This window comes from Eubalaena glacialis, chromosome 16 (genome assembly GCF_028564815.1).
Source record: "Eubalaena glacialis isolate mEubGla1 chromosome 16, mEubGla1.1.hap2.+ XY, whole genome shotgun sequence".
Lineage (NCBI taxonomy): Eukaryota > Metazoa > Chordata > Mammalia > Artiodactyla > Balaenidae > Eubalaena > Eubalaena glacialis.
In genome coordinates, this window is record NC_083731.1 from 78,335,938 (window position 1) to 78,352,954 (window position 17,017).

The 17,017-nt window shown below is 39.0% G+C and overlaps 1 protein-coding gene across 5 annotated transcripts in view; it reads left to right on the top strand.

The window, feature by feature from the left end:
- Positions 1-17,017, top strand: part of DCLK1 (doublecortin like kinase 1) — a 335,395-nt gene that overhangs the window by 11,077 nt on the left and 307,301 nt on the right. For all 5 annotated transcript variants that reach the window (XM_061171238.1, XM_061171239.1, XM_061171240.1 and 2 more), the window contains exon 3: positions 10,785-11,131. In XM_061171238.1, the coding sequence (XP_061027221.1) occupies positions 10,785-11,131 (347 nt within the window). The remainder of the gene's footprint in view (positions 1-10,784; positions 11,132-17,017) is intronic.

A 17,017-nucleotide genomic window follows, 5' to 3' on the forward strand; every position in this document is an offset into this window, starting at 1 on the left:
GAGTCTCTCTTTGTCTTTAATGACTTGACAGTTGGAAGAGTGCTGGTCAGTTATTTTGTAGCATGTCCCTCAACTTGGTTTAACCCGGTGATTAGGTTGAAGTTATGCATTTGTGGCAAGGATTCCACAGAAGTGAGGTTGCATCCTTCTCAGGGCATCATTTCAGGAGTATGTGCTGTTGCCATGTCTTGTTGCTTGTGAGGTTAACTATGACCCATTTAACCAAGGAGGTGTCTGCCAGTTATCTTCACTCTAAAGTTACTCTTTCCCCCTCTGTAATTAATCAATAGTTTGAGGAGGAACTTTGCGGCTATGTAAATAACTTTCACCCATGAATTTTGGCATTTCTTGCTGGATTTTGCCTGTACCAATGATTAGGAAGGTGTTCAAAGGGTGATTTTCTGTTTTCCTCGTTACTTGCCTCACCTTTATACACAGGTCCCTTCGCTTTCCTGTCTTTGGATCATCTACTGTGACGTCATCAACTCCATTATTTTAACCACTCTTTTAAGGCCAATTAGTCCCAGATCAGACCTTTCTTCAGCGCTCCAGCCACCTGGATATATTCACCCTATACTCTAATCCTGAGTCATTTCATCTTAACATGTATAGATGTGAACCCATTCTCTTAGGTTATCCTGAATTTAATCCTCTTCTTCTGGATCTTGTTAAATGGTGTCACCGTCTAATTCAACATCACCGTTGTCTTCTCCTTCTCTTCATCCCGCAAATCCAAGCTGTCACAACTTACTGTTGATTCTGCTTAAGACATTTCTTCAGTTTGTTTGCTCCTTTTCACCACCATTATTATAGTTTTCAAGTCCTCAGTACTGTTTTAAAAGTATTACTTTTTTTATTAACCATTTATTAATGGAAGTATATTAATTTACAGTGTTGTGTTACTTTCAGGCACAACAAAGTGATTCAGTTATACATACATATATATCTATTATTTTTCAGATTCTTTTCCATTATAGGTTACTATAAGAAATTGAATATAGTTCCCCGTGCTATACAGCAGGTCCTTGTTAGTTATATCTATTTAATATATACTAGTGTGTATATGTTAATTCCAAACTCCTGATTTTATCTCTCCCCCCCCACTTCCCACTATCCCTTTTGGTAACCATAAGTTTATTTTCTATGTCTGTGAGTCTATTTCTGTTTTGCAAATAAGTTCCTTTGTGTCATTTTTTTAGATTCCACATATAAGAGATATCATATGATATTTGTCTTTCTCTGTCTGACTTACTTCACTTAGTATGATCATCTCTAGGTCCATCCATGTTGCTGCAGATGGCATTATTTCATTCTTTTTTATGGCTGAGTATGTATATTCCATTGTGTATATGTACCACATCATCTTTATCCATTTTTTTTTAGCTGAAGGAGTGGCACGTTTTTATACAGCGAGCATTATAGAAAATTTTGAAAGATGCAAAAACGTTTAGAAAAATTAAATAATGACTCCTTATATTCCTGCCCCTTGACTCTTGTCATCTCCTCCCTGTACTGTTGTAATAGTCTCCTAAGCTGAAGCTATATATCTTAGTTTTCCTTTTTCAGCTTGTTTTCTCTTTTCTTTTTATAGAACCTGTATTTGCCCCTGCTTCCCATTCCCATTACAGCCTCTCTTAGATGAGGTCCTTTAGGACACCTGTCCTGTACAGTGGGCTTCAAACCAGTTTTCCTGCACAGAAACCAGGCCGCCGACAAAGCGTCGCATACCGCACTTTTGCTTCACAACAGCGCTCCCGTGAACATAGAGGATACAGCCCTCAATCTTTTTTTTTTTAAATTACATTTTGCAACTTCTGTTTTTTTTTTAAAAATTAATTAATTAATTAATTTATTTTTGGCTGTGTTGGGTCTTCGTTTCTGTGCGAGGGCTTTCTCTAGTTGCGGTGAGCGGGGGCCACTCTTCATCGCGGTGCGCAGGCCTCTCACTATCGCGGCCTCTCTTGTTGCGGAGCACAGGCTCCAGATGCGCAGGCTCAGTAGTTGTGGCTCACGGGCCTAGTTGCTCCGCGGCATGTGGGATCTTCCCAGACCAGGGCTCGAACCCGTGTACCCTGCATTGGCAGGCAGATTCTCAACCACTGCGCCACCAGGGAAGCCCAGCCCTCAGTCTTTATCGTGTTTCTCTCAGTGGTCCTGCTCCTGCCCCTTCCTTCTGTTCTGGCTGGTCTCCCGTTACCCGTTGATACTGGGCTCAGCTGCTCTCTTTCCTTGGGTTTCCCCACCTCTGGGCCTCCTTGTCTCTGGGAGGAGGGTAAGATGGGCGTTCTCCTGAGGGGGCACGATGGCGTCATGCTGCAGTCCTGGCTCTGCAGGCCGACCAGCCGCGACTGAATGCTGCTTCCACCTCTCCTGGCTGGGTGGCGCTGAGCAAGCTGCCTAGCTCCTCGTGGGTCAGCGTGCTCTGGGAGAAAAGGTCTGTTAGTTCTTAGCTCACAGTATTGCGGTGAGGATTACAGGTAGCATGGCATGGGTTACAACAAGATCTACTGATGGCAAACATTAAGTTAACCTGTTCTGCCAATAGCATCTGCAGTCTCGTCCCTTCAAGCTACTGAACAAGTCTCCCACAATCTAAACAGTTCTCGCCTTTGTCTTGCTTACCTCTCAACCCAGAGCTCTTCTACCATGAGAAATATCTGCATTTGCTGTCTCTACTTCCTCAACTTCCAATCATACATCAGCCCCTTGATTAGCATCATTACACTGTAGTATACTTGCTTATTTTATATCAGTGTCTCTGGAAGTCAGGAGCCATTGAAGTCCTCACTGTCTATCATGGTAGTAGCAAGGACTCAATAAATATCACTGGAAGAAAGAGGAAAGAGAGAATGAATGGATAAATGAATGAACGAAAGCAGTCTGACATCATTATCCAACTGAAGTGGCTGTTACGAGGCCACATGTGGCCTCCTAATGGCCAGGCCAGTGATTTCTTAGGAAACCTTATCTTTGCTGCTGTTCCTGGAGCATCGGATGGTGATGTCTGGGTCTTTCCCAGCCGTGTACTCACCACCCCTTGGTTTCCATGGCTCCAGGCACCTGATTTCTCTCAGTTCCCTTCAGTGGCACTTCCATCTCTGGGCACTCTCTCAGTACTGCTGTTGCCCTGGATTTCATCCTGTCCAGCTGGGTGGGGTCTCTCTGAGCATTTTCTTCAGTTCGCATAGCTGCAGCTAGCCCATGCATCTCCTTCCCATACCCCAGACCCATATTTTCTAACTGCTTGCTGGAAAATCTCCAACTGGTTGGCTCCTAGGAACTTCAAATTCATTATGTGCACAACCACATTCATTTTCTTCCTTACCATCTAATCCAAACATGTTTCCCTTCTCATTTGTTCTATTGTGGTATGTGGGAAGTTGGCCAAAATAGGTTTCAGTGCCATCATTTCAGTGTTGTCATTGACTCTATTGCCATGAGCGCTGCATCCAATCAATTGCCAATTCTTCAATCCAGTCAGTTGATTCTGTTAAGTTCTCCTCAGAGCAGCCGTTTCTCTCTGTTCCTAATGCGGAGGTGTGAACTTTAGTTCTTCAGCTCCTGTCCTGGTCTATTAGAATAGCTTTCTAAATAGCTTCTTGACCTCTGTCTCCCCATGTCCTACCTTTAGCCCTGCCTTCACACTACAACCAGTGTGGTCTTTCTAAAACCTGGGTCTGATCATGCATAAACACTTTGACCTTGTTGCCTACTGCAGTCTTACTCTTAACTTGTTTGCCCCTGGAACCATTTTTATTTTTTGAGAAAGACATATTAATATCAATCAGACTATCCCTTTACTGTACTGTTCAGTACAGTATATTAGTATTTTATTTTTATCTGAAATGCTGTCCTCTTTTCTGCTAATGAAAATCTGACTCTCACTTCCAGGGCCAGCATGAATTCCATTTTTTCTTCATTGATCATGCAGTGGGAAGTGGGAAATGACTTTTTTTTTTCTCTTCTGAATTAGGATTGCCGGGACCACTTATTTACCAATTATCACTTACCTTATGGTGGAATCTTTTCATAAACACATCTTGCTTTCTAAGTTCTTTGAAGACAAGGTCAAAGGATTAGGATTAGGATTAGGATTCTTTTCAGGTGTTATACCCGTTACTGAGAATTTAGGAGGTTGCTTAAAATTTTTAGATTTCATGGCTAATTATGTTTGTACTTGTTGCAATGTTGTTATTTGTTGCTCTGTTATTTACTTAGGAAACATTTTTAACAATGAGAATAAACATTTTCCTGGCTCCAAATACAGTTTGCCATGTTGCTTTCCAAAAGGATTGATAGCAATTTATAGTATCCCTAGTGGCATTTTCTATTTCTATTTTATTTTGTTTTTATCCTTTGTCACATATTTTAGTCCCTTGTATTTTTGTAAATTATAGTAGGCTTTGCACATTATATTAATAATAATTATAATATTATATTATATTGTTGTATTATAGGTCGTCAGTTTGTTTTCCCCTTCTTATTTTAGTTTCTCTAGTTTTCAATTATATCAGTTTTAAATTAAAAAAAAAATTGGATCCCTCAATTTTTTCTTTATGTTATTTTTCTGTTGCTTTAAATTTGAGAAGTTGACATTTTCCATAGACCTGAAATACGCATTCACATTTTATTTTCAGTAAGCTTATTTTTATGTACTATTATATAATGAAAGACTTCCATGGAAGAATGATCCATAAGTGCCTTTGGGAATCTTTTTTTCTTGCCTTTGATAGCACTATCAAAATTGTCTTCTTAAACCAGCACCTTCCAGGTAGATTATGAAATGTTGCTGTGTATACTGAGATAGGCTCATAAAATATAATATCCAGAAGGCAGTTTATGACATTTTATTCCATAAATAATATCTTTCATGTAATTTAACTCAGTTCAGTTTCAGAGATTTAAATATATATTTGAATCTTTCCCAGCTTTTACTGTAACTCACAATAGTGAATTTTAATTTCCAGAGTTTTCAATAAGAAAGTCTTTACTCTGGAAAAATGAGATATATTACACAAAGCCCTCACTTAAGACACTTTTGAATATGCCACATTTGAAACTTAAAGGAATCCTATAGGTGGTGGGCAAGCAGCTTTAATAATGTGAAGAATGGAGATTAGGTCATTTTCAGACCGAGGTCAAGTGATGTCACAGCTGGAATTTACATGTCTCAACCCTTAGCCAATGAAAAACCTCTAGCAATGAGGAAAAACAGGGCAGACTTCTAGTATCTCCTAATATGAGATCTCGTGGAGGAATACCTTCCTAGCTGACTTCACAGGCCTGGTCACCCAGGGAGCTGGTACCATTTTACTGGAAGTTGTCCAGAGTGACTAAGAGAATTTCTTTTATGTGCAAATTCTTTAATTTCTTAATGGGAGCCCGTGGCCAAGTAACATTAACTTTGCAGATTTTTTAGTAATAAACTTTGTTAGAGAAAATTTATTTCCATACTTTAAAGAATAACAGAAAATCTAATAACTTAAAAATGCATGTGATTTTTTGGAAAAAAAACAAGGACTCTTCGATACCTCTAAAATAATCTAATATGCTTACACAGAAATTATTCTGTTTTCCAAAGTCCCCCAAATACTTAAGCCTTTCCGGGAAAAGTTACTATATTCTGATATTTTGGGAGGTATTGATTGGATCCAGACATAATTTCATGCTTCATTTTCTTACCTTCTTTTTTGTTTGTTTGCTTGTTTTTGTTTTGTTTTAACTGTTGTTTTCTTTCTCTCTTTGCTTCACAGCAAGTATTAGTTCTTTGGCTTTTGTAAATGCCACAGCAATTCAGACAGATGCTGCTTCTGCAGTTCCTGCTATTTGTTGGGGTGTCTTAGGTACCTAGAGTATTACATTTCAAATTAAGCGTCAGTCTTAACATAAAAATGTTTGGCTCTAATAAACTAGAACAAAACTGACAGTATGATAACCAATGAGCAAGTCATTATGTTTAGTGATTTCCAGCTCCACCTCCAAATAAATTTTTATGCCATTTCCTTTAAACCATCTATGATCTTTGCCATCTTGCCATCCTTGTCTAATTTCACCTATAGTGAATAATCCAAAAGTTTCAAAGCACATTTTGGGCTATTTTAATCAAATATGCTTTGATTTAGATAAATTAACTTTTATTTCACTGTGGTAGTAGAAATCATACCGAGAAACTCTGGGATGGCTTAGTGTGTAGAGGAAGCATGTTATGGTAATGAGAAGTTTTACTTTACCTTGCTATTTAATTAAATTAAATTAATTTATTTTTTTAAATTGAAATATAGTTGATTTACAGTTTTGTGTTAGTTTCAGGTGTACAGCAAAGTGATTCAGTTATACATACATATATATCTATTCTTTTTCAGATTCTTTTCCCTTATAGGCTATTACAGAATATTGAGTATAGTTCTCTGTGCTATACAGTAGGTCCTTGTTGGTTATCTATTTTATATATAGCAGTGTTTATATGTTAATCTCAAGCTCCTAATTTATCCCTTCCAACCCCTATCCCCTTTGGTAACCATAGGCTTGTTTTTTATGTCTGTGGGTTTATTTCTGTTTTGTATATAAGTTCATTTGTATAATTTTTTTTTAGATTCCACATATAAGTGGTATCATATTTGTCTTTGGCTTACTTGCTATGATAATCTCTAGGCCCATCCATGTTGCTACAAATGACATTATCATTCTTTTTTATGGCTGAGTAATATTCCATTACATAAATATACCACATCTTCTTTATCCATTCCTCTGTTGTTGGACATTTAGGTTGCTTCCATGTCTTGGCTATTCTAAATAGTGCTGCAGTGAACATTGGGGTGTATGCATCCCACTCCTGGGCATATATTCGGGGAAAACCATAATTCGAAAAGATACATACACCCCAATATCTTGCTATTTTTGAATGGCCTTTAACACACATACCTCATGTCAGGTCTTTTTTTTTTTTTTTTTTTTTATAAATTTATTTATTTTATTTTGTTTTTATTTTTGGTTGTGTTGGGTCTTCGTTGCTGCACGCGGGCTTTCTCTAGTTGCGGCGAGCGGGGGCTACTCTTTGTTGCGGTGCGTGGGCTTCTCATTGCGGTGGCTTCTCTTGTTGTGGAGCACAGGCTCTAGGTGTACGAGCTTCAGTAGTTGCGGCACACAGGCTCAGTAGTTGTGGCTCGTGGGCTCTAGAGCACAGGCTCAGTAGTTGTGGCGCACGGGCTTAGTTGCTCCGCGGCATGTGGGATCCTCCCGGACCAGGGCTCGAACCCGCGTCCCCTGCATTGGCAGGCGGACTCCCAACCCCTGGGCCACCAGGGAAGTCCCTCATGTCAGGTCTTGAACAAAACCTATTGATGATTCTCTAATCAAGAATATAACCTATCTCTTAATTCTCTGCCCAGTTAAGGAAGAGATTAAACCCTGGCTATCCAGAGCCATTTGACCAAATCAAGGCTATGTATTTTTCCCATTCAGAACAATTACATTTGTTAATTTACAATTATCAGTGATATTAACACATTAATCAAAAAGCTAATTTTTACAAGATCAGAAAACACAATCAACTTTAACTGCATTTTGACAGAGGCTGCGTCTCTTGTGATAGGAAGAAGTTCGGAATTATGATTAAAATAAAAGTAGTCAAAATGAGGGTCAAGTAGATTTAATGTAAATATATTTGTACAACTTAATAGAAGCTTATTAACATATGGAAACCCATCTTGGCTTTTCCTGAATTCCTGAATAATGTAATAGATTCTAAATGACAGCACTGGATGGTGTGTGATCTTGGATTTGGTGGCCACTCCTTTCTCTCACTTTAGTGTCACTTTCCTCTTAACACAGTATCATCTTTGTTGGGAGTCTCACACCCTTCCCCAAGATTTTTTCCAGTCTTTGAATTTGATAAATGAGACAGAGAAGTTTCAAAGTGAAAGCACTGATAAAACACAAGTTTCCTCTCACTGCTGTTGCTTGAACCAAGCCCGCATTATCTTCTCAAAGTTGTCATGCTTTCAGAAATTTTCAGTGTGCTTTGTCTAAGAAGATGTAAAAAAAAGTGTTTATTTTCTCTTTCAACAAACCCATTCCATACTGTTATGTGAATACTTGAAAATTCCTCCCTTTTAAAATTATTTTTTATTCATAAAGTTAAAAATTTTCCTTTTTGAAGTGTAAACCACTCTGTGTTTTTATTTTGATTTAAGTTATTATCTTAGTATATAAACTTCCAAATAATCAGACACTGGCATATCTCCAGTGATCACAGAATTCTGACAAAGACTGGTTTTGTCAGCTAAGGCCTGTGTATCTTGTTGCGGGGAGCTTGGGGCATCCTCACATTGTGATGGATCCCAAGTTGAGTGGATCTGTGGTCTACTGGTAACCATAGAAACAGTGAACACTTTACAGTGTAATACCTGTTTACTGCACAATTAGTGCAATGCATCCTCTGGTGATTTTCACTTGTGTAGCAGTTTTGCATTTGAGATCACTTTGACCTTTTCTATCTAATTTGATGGTCACAAAAAAATGGTGAGATGAAAGTGGCCACTGGCATAGCCTTCATCTGACCGGTGAATAAACTACCACTGAGAAGAGTAGGGGACGTGCCCAAGTCACACGCTGAGAGGCCAGGTCTTGAGCCCAGAGTTCCAGTTCCTTTCCCACCATGACATTCACATTGTCTCTCCACCAAGCCTTCAGAAACACCGCTCTTGTTGCAGCCCCCATGGATGTGTTGTTGACATGCACATAGATCTTGAGAAAAGCATAGTTGGGACCAGTAGTAACTGCTAAGTGACTAGAAAGGGGGTTTACTAAACTGGTAAACGTCCCCTAGTCTTACTACTTGTACCACTTCTAGTGAGACATAATGCATAAACACAGATTGGAATATGTTTTAAAAACATTGGCAAAGTAAATGTTTGATAACATGTATAATTGTGCTTTTCTATTTCTGAAACCCTGGTTCAGTTATTTTTATGTGAATACCTATTCCATGGCCTTGGATATTTGCACTATTAATTTAAAAATGGGACAAGGATTTAGATAAAAGTAAATGGGCTGTGTAGGATTAGTCCTAGGTTACTTTACCTGCAATTATGAAGGCTTTTTAGCATTTTTACCTATTCCCAGTTATAAAGACTTACTAACACAGAAAAAAAGCCATTATGAGATCTTTAATTTCAAAATGCTTTGACCTAAGTTTATGAAATGTGTATGCAGGATTAATCATTTTATAATGACTAATGTTACATGTGTTACCTTCTTTTTTATGTGATCCATATCTATTTAATAGTCTGAGTATCCGTAATTCTTTTTTTTTTATTTTTTTTATTTATTTATTTTATGGCTGTGTTGGGTCTTCGTTTCTGTGCGAGGGCTTTCTCTAGTTGTGGCAAGTGGGGGCCACTCTTCATCGCGGTGCGCGGGCCTCCCATTATCGCGGCCTCTCTTGGTGCGGAGCACAGGCTCCAGACGCGCAGGCTCAGTAGTTGTGGCTCACGGGCCTAGTTGCTCCGCGGCATGTGGGATCTTCCCAGACCAGGGCCCGAACCCGTGTCCCCTGCATTGCAAGGCAGATTCTCAACCACTGCGCCACCAGGGAAGCCCCGTAATTCTTTTATTCATTCGACAAACATTGGGTACCCCAAGGTGCCAGGCACTGGTCTGTCCTGTGTGCTGGGCATATATCAGAGAACAAGGCAGTAGAAGACCCTGCAAAAAAAAATAGTTTGAGTATCTTCATTAAATGATTCTCTGTTAAGGAATCATTTTTAATAAAAAATTTAATTTTGTATATTTATTTTCTTTTTTTTCAGCTTTATTGGATTATAATTGACAAATAAAATTGTAAGATATATAAAGTGTACCTTATGACAATTCTGCATATATATATGAAGGATTCCTCCTATCTAGTTGACACATTCGTCAACTCAAATATTTTTCTTTTTTTTCCTTTTCTTCTTTAGTGAGAACATTCAAGTTCTATTCTCTTAGCGAATTTCAATTATACTATGTTGAAATATATATCAAATATACAGTGTTATCAACTGTAGTCACCATGCTGTACATTAGATCCTCAGCTCTTTTTCATCTTATATAATTATATTTATTTTAAAGTCAGTTTATGAAGTTTGTAAGTTGACGACTCTCAAAACTTTTTGTCTATAAACAAGTATGACGTGTGTGTGGATCACTGTGCTTGGCCCTGTGAAGACGGAAGAAAAGGAAAGGAGTTATTCTGCTTACTTTTGGAATTTTACTTGACTTTACAAAATGTTAACCAAACACTCCCATCAAAAATAAATTACACAGCTATTTTTAGAAGCTGTTTTCTGATCCATTTTCAGTTTTTAAATTATCTCAGGTGGCAAATGTAGGTGCCTCCGATTTTGAAGTTTTCTGCAAGTATAAATATAACTAAATCCCCCCAAGTAGTTTCTATTTTGAATTCAATTTCATATCTCTCTGAGGGCTATTCAGTATTGGGATTACTATCACCAAACTGAAGATGAAGAAAGGGAAGAATGGTGATTTTTTTTCCCCCCAGAATACCAATCTGTTGCTGACAGAACCAGATTAGAAGTCAAAAATCTGGAAATCAACTGTACTCCAATAGAAATTTTTTAAAAAAGAAGACAAAATTCTTTTTCATTAATTATTTATCATACCCCCATTGTTTAAAACGTCACAAGTAGCACTTGCTTCTAAGTAGAAAAGGAAAATTCAGAGAGTAGGAAAAAGGAATTGAATTTACCTGAGTGTAAATTTAAATATGCTTCTCTCCTCCTTAGGAGAGAGTTATGTGTGTGGCTCAATAGAGCCCTTCAAGAAGCTCGAGTACACCAAGAACGTGAACCCCAACTGGTCCGTGAACGTCAAGACCACCTCTGCTTCGCGGGCGGTGTCCTCGCTGGCCACCGCCAAAGGGAGCCCTTCGGAGGTGCGGGAGAATAAGGATTTCATTCGGCCCAAGCTGGTCACCATCATCAGAAGTGGAGTGAAGCCGCGGAAAGCTGTCAGGATTCTGCTGAACAAGAAGACGGCTCACTCCTTTGAACAGGTTCTCACTGACATCACTGATGCCATCAAGCTGGACTCGGGAGTGGTGAAACGCCTCTACACCCTGGATGGGAAGCAGGTAAGGGAGGTATCGTGCTGTGACCTTGACTTTACGGGCAAGAACCAGGGAGTTGGGGGATTTGTGCGGCATATGGTGGGGACCTGAAACATACATTTTACTGATGTTGAGGGACTTGGGTCATTTAGTCAGTGCATACGTAACTGTTGCCCTCAAACCAGTTCAAGGATAGAGTTAGCACAGGATTAACCACTGAAATCAAGTACAAATATAGACCTGTGAAGCTTAAATGATTACTCAGAGATTTCTACTTTTCCAGTCATTAATTGCTTAACATAATGGTGCTTTTTTCAGCCATCTGTTTTCAATTTGTTAATATAGTAATGTCTTATCACCTTGAGCAAGACTGAGGTATAGAGGTAGACTCTGACCAGCAGAGAAAAATCTGAGTCCTTTCTTTGACCTAAATAATATTTCATAGTTTTATGTGTCAGTAATGTTCACTAGTGAGATTTATTGACATTTTATAGATTTTTAAGTACATATCCAAGGAATGAAATATTTCCATCTGGGTGGCTTTTAAGAGGCATATTTCTAGAATATTATACATCTTATATCAAAAACATAATTTCAGAATTACAATGAAAAGGTTTTCCTTTGCTGTGGAATGTACATCAGTCAACTTGGGTGAGTGGACATTTTAATGTGCGTTGCTCAGATGAACTTAACGGAAGTCTTGTGTGGACTTATGCAAAGATTTGACAGAACCCTGATGGTGAGCTGAATAAAAGAACACTGATATATGGACAGAGAAATTTGCTGGTCATTCAGAGTTTACCAGTGCCTTTTTGTTTCAGATTATAGTTTTTGGTACACTATCTTTGCTTGAAATTTAGTTTTTTGTTTTTTTTTTTTTGAAATTTAGTTTTTAACATGGATCTGTCCACTTGCTTTTTAGAAGCTATTTTGAGGGATAATTTGAATGATTTGTATATAGAGTATATATTAAAAATCTAAACTAGATTCATAAATTAAAAGATTGATCTTCTTATTAAATAGAAGACTCAGCCACGTTCTTGAAGGCTAACACATGCAAACTTTATGAATTAGAAATAGATGCAAATACTAGAGAGTGTTAGTAATGAAAAAAATAGGGATGAATTCCTCCCCTAGGGATCCATTCAAATGCTCTAAATTATAAAATTCATTAGGAGAAAAAGGAAGATCTGCCATGCCAGTTCGTTTATATTTACCTACCTTTTGCTTGTCTCATAAAACTTCCCCTAAGTGTCAGGTGGATAAGGATTCTTAGTGAGGAAATTTCCAGTCTTCTAGATCTAAGAGGGTGTAGCCTGAATGTCACCAATATATCAGTGATGAAAAAGTCCACAGCTGCCTTGTGAATTATAGCAGCAATAAGATGGCAAGGTTCACATTTAAACACTTAAGCCCTTCAGTGGTTCCCTTTGTAATGAAATACTCAACCATCTTGCAGTTCTGCATTTTTGTGATTTTTCTCAAGATGGGATTTTAAGTGTTTTCATAAAAAGTAAAATTTACAACAAAGAATATGCATTGATAAATGTTCCTCCTCCCACCTTGCTTCAGAATTTTGGGGTTCCAAATTGCTACACACTGAATAAAAAAATCGGCTTTAATTACGTAAGCTAAATTGCCATCAACTGATCATTTGTTTATTCCAAGAATGAATTCCTAGAATAGATATTATGATGCTGTCAATGGTTTTCGTCTTTTTAGGAATTTATCTAGTGTCTATATTTTATAATGGCTGTTTTTGTTAGCAAACCAAATTTAGGTCCAATCGCCTGATGTGAAGCAAAGCCAATCTACTGACATTAGGTTGTGGTGAAGGAAGGTGTAGCGCTTATTGCAGGGCCAAGCAAGGAGAACAGGCAGCTCATGCTCAAAAGACCTGAACTCCCCCATGGCTTTTAGGGAAATGTTTTTAAAGGCAAGGTGAGGGAGAAGGTCTCAGGGTACATGATCAGCTCATGTACATCCCTCTAATTGGTTGGTGGTGAGGTAACAGGGTGGTATTTTGGGAACTAACATCAACAACCTTCTGGTTCCAACTGGTCTGGGGTCTATGTGCTGGTGGTCAGCATGCAGTTAACTTCTTCAACCTGGTGGAGGTTTTAGTATCTGCAAAACAACTCAAGGATATGGCTCAGGTCATTATCTATAGCCCTTGAGGAGGGACTAAAGGTCCGTGACATTGTTTTATGGCTAAATTATTGTTATTTTGTTGTTATTTTGTCTTGCTTGGTTGTCTTCCTTTGTTTCTGCTTTTTCTCACCTCTCTGATTAAATTCCCTTTGGAACTTGCAGAAGACCTAGGAGGCTAAAGCTTTTCTAAAAACAAGAGGCAGGGGACACAGGGGTCTGTCCCCAAGAGGCCCTGCAGGGTCCTTCTTGGTTTCATTTTTGCTGTGGTTTACATGTAAATAATGCAGAGTAATGGAAAAGAATCTGAGGTTTAATGTCAAAAGACCAGGATTCAAATCTTGGCTCAGCCGCAGGTTTTTTACATATTTCGCGAATCACTTAACTGAGTCTCACTATACTCATAAGAAAAACATGGATGAGATGATCACCACTATTTCACTGGGTGCTTGTGGGAGCAATTCTGGTAAATAAGTGAAAGCAATTTGGAACTATAGTAATAACGACCGTAGCTTTATTGAGCATTATTCTAAATGTTTTGCATGTAGTAGCTTGTTTAACCCTAACAGCTCAGTTATTATCCGCGCTTAACAGATGAGGCTATTAAGACACAGAACTTGTTAATAATAAAACATGTCCAAGGCCACACAGATATAAACGGCAGAGTTGGAATTTGAACCAGTCTCTCTCCAGAGCTTGTGGTCATGACCTCTGTACACAGCAGATTATAGTAAAACACCAAAGAGATGCAAATGTACGGAAAAAGAATTTTCGAGTCAGTAATTTGTACAAGGAATATCATCTGAAGGTTTTCTGCCATGAGTTTTTCCCCTGCAGTCATCCCGCTGACTATTGTATTCAGCTGTTTTCTCGTGGAGCTGATTCAGGTCGCCTTCGTGGCATTGCCTCCATTGTGGCATATTCTCTTCATAGCAGGAGTGGTGAAAAGCTGCAGAGGAACTGAATGGTAAAGTGGAAAGAATATAAAGACTTTCTGCTTGAGTTGCCAGTAGGAGCAAAGATTCCTTCCTCATGGACCCCGGGAGTCTTTAGAATCATTTCTGTTCAAAAGAGAAATCTGCCCCCATAAGCCATTTGTGAGAGGGATTCTTTGACAGCCTGGGCTGTGACCAAGGCTTGCTAAGCCTCTGAGAAAAAAATCACTTCCCTCCAAGCCCTCCTGTTACGTGACGCTCTGCCATAGGAGGGTGGCACCCTGTGCTGCCACCATCTTACCCAGCCCATTGTGGCATCAGGGTCCACGTGCTGTCCACAGGACATCACCCTTAAGATCACTTGCCTGCCCCCTTTTTTTTTTCAATCGTATAACTGAGCCCTTGTATTAAAATCCAAAGTCCAATAAAGCTTTTAAAGGTAATTTTTTGTATTGAGGAAATAGAATTGTTTAAATAATTAATAGTTTGAGTGCTTTGGATGAATGGGTAGAGGGGAAGCTATACAAGCAGGAATGGCTTTTCAGATTGCCTTTGGGCAGCCTGCAGATGTATCCATGGCAAGGAAACTGGTGACTCTGGGATTTCTGACAGTGGAACAGTGCAAGCCCGTGCCGGCTGTTACATATGGTACCCAGAGATGGGCGCTGGAGGACGTGGACCACATGCTCTTATCACTCGTCCTCCTTTCTCATCGGCCTCTTGGCTTTGCTTTAAGCCCTAACCTATGAGGTCATTATACAGCGCTTTTCTGAGGTGTTTTGACTGAGATGAGGAAATCAACATATTGAAAGTGCTGCACCATGTAGAAGACATTTTGCAGGAACGTGCAGTTTCCCTGGATGGCTGTTGTGGTTCATGAGCAGGCTGTTCGTGAGTGAACCTTTTCTAATTATTTCAACTCCATTCTTTATCCAGTGGCATTGAAGCTTCGGTTAAAGGTTCTCGCAACCTTGCTGCCCCCTCCTCACACCTGTCGGGGGCCTCTGCTCACCAGGTGATCAGACACTTTTGCCGGCATGCTTAGGAGGTCAAGGCTCTTGCCGCGTCTTATTTTCAGTGATGCATTATTTATCTGAGCACTGATTAAGGGCCCCCAAAGACGGACAGAGGGCATTTTCTAGTTGAAGGTTAAAATCATATCCCCTTTCCATGCTCAGGGGTGGCTCTGCAGGGTGTGAGAGTTTTTTCCTCTCGTCCCGGTCCAGGCTCTGGGTGCTGGAATTTTTCTGTGGGTTATTCACTCACCCTACTAGGAAGCTACTCCCAGAGGTCATTTGGAGTGTGACTCATTTTTAAATGATTAAAATAAGCCCAAAAGGTACAAGATTTGCTGAAAAGATACACTTGCATATCTCCTGATTCCTTTTTTGCAACAGCTAATCAGGCTGTGTTGAACTGCTTAGTCTTCAGCATCTGTGATTACTGGATCCTTGCTTAGAAACATAAACAACAGCAAGTCTTAGAACACTTAGTGCCTAAGCAGGCAATTTATACTGTGCAGATCATAGATAAGGCACTTCCCAACGATCCCCCATTTCCCAACTGAAGTATAAGTCATGAGAAACCAGTTTGCTCTTTAAGTAGAAGATGTATGCACATCCCATCTTATCTACTCTTTGACGTTGAAGACCTATATAAAATAACAATATACTTTAGTATCAGAGGAAAAACTCACTCAGGGGTATTGTATTTTTATCTTATAGATGTTTCACATAGGTCATGCACTTTGTAAAATCCACCACTGCTGCAAGCTAGCGTGAGCAAACAACTTATTGTCTTTGTAATATGGAAAAACACTGGGACTAACTCAGCTAAAGTAAAGGTACTCATAAACTGATTTAGATGGTAAACTGAGAACAGGCATCATAGCTGCCCTCTTAGTCCATTAGGGCTGTAATAACAAAATACCACAGACTGGGTGGCTTATATACAAAATAAATTTATTTCTTCCAGTCCTGCAGGCTGGAAGTCCAGTATCAAGGTGCCAGCATATTTGGTCTGATGAGAGCCCACTTTCTGGTTTTGCAGTGTTCTCACATGGCAGAAGGGGCTAGGGAGCTTTGTGGGGTCTCTTTTATAAGGGCACTAATCCCATTCATGAGAGCTTCACCCACATGACCTAATCACCTCCCAAAGCACCCTCCCTCCTAATACGGTCACCTTGGGGGTTAGGTTTCAACATATGAGGTTTTGGGGGACACAAACATTCTGACTAAAGCAGCTGCTTTGTAAAGGAAATCCCAGTTGCTGTCAATATATTAGTCAATTAATATGTCTTCTCAGTATCTTTTGATCATTGGTCCCCTCACCTGTTACAAACATAAAGCTCAAAATATGCTTATAAATGAGTCATAATAATTGCAGCCGTTTATTTTAGGTAGTTAGTTTATGAGTTTATTGGAATGCAGGAAATGGTGATACCATCCATAGGAATTTATCAATCAGAGGTCACAAAATGGCCTTTGGTTTTTTTCCTTTTGGTTTTTAATACCTAATTCTAATCTGAAGTAAAAATAATTTGGTTCACGCTTGAGTTTAGAGAGCTTAGAATAGTTCTCCATGCAAGTTAAAGAAGTGGTACATATTACTACCACATCTGACCTTGGCTGTAGCAATTAATGAGTGTAGAAAATGTGAAAACCAAAGGTTTCCGAATGAAAAAGAAGGAATTTAGGATGTGAAAGGGTTTGGTTGGACTGGAAAAGGATTTTTCTGTAGCTGTTGGTAACAATGATTTGTGTGTGTGTGTTTAAATTAAAACTTCTGTGACAGCTGTAAGTTCTTTAAACATTTAAAACCTTTATTC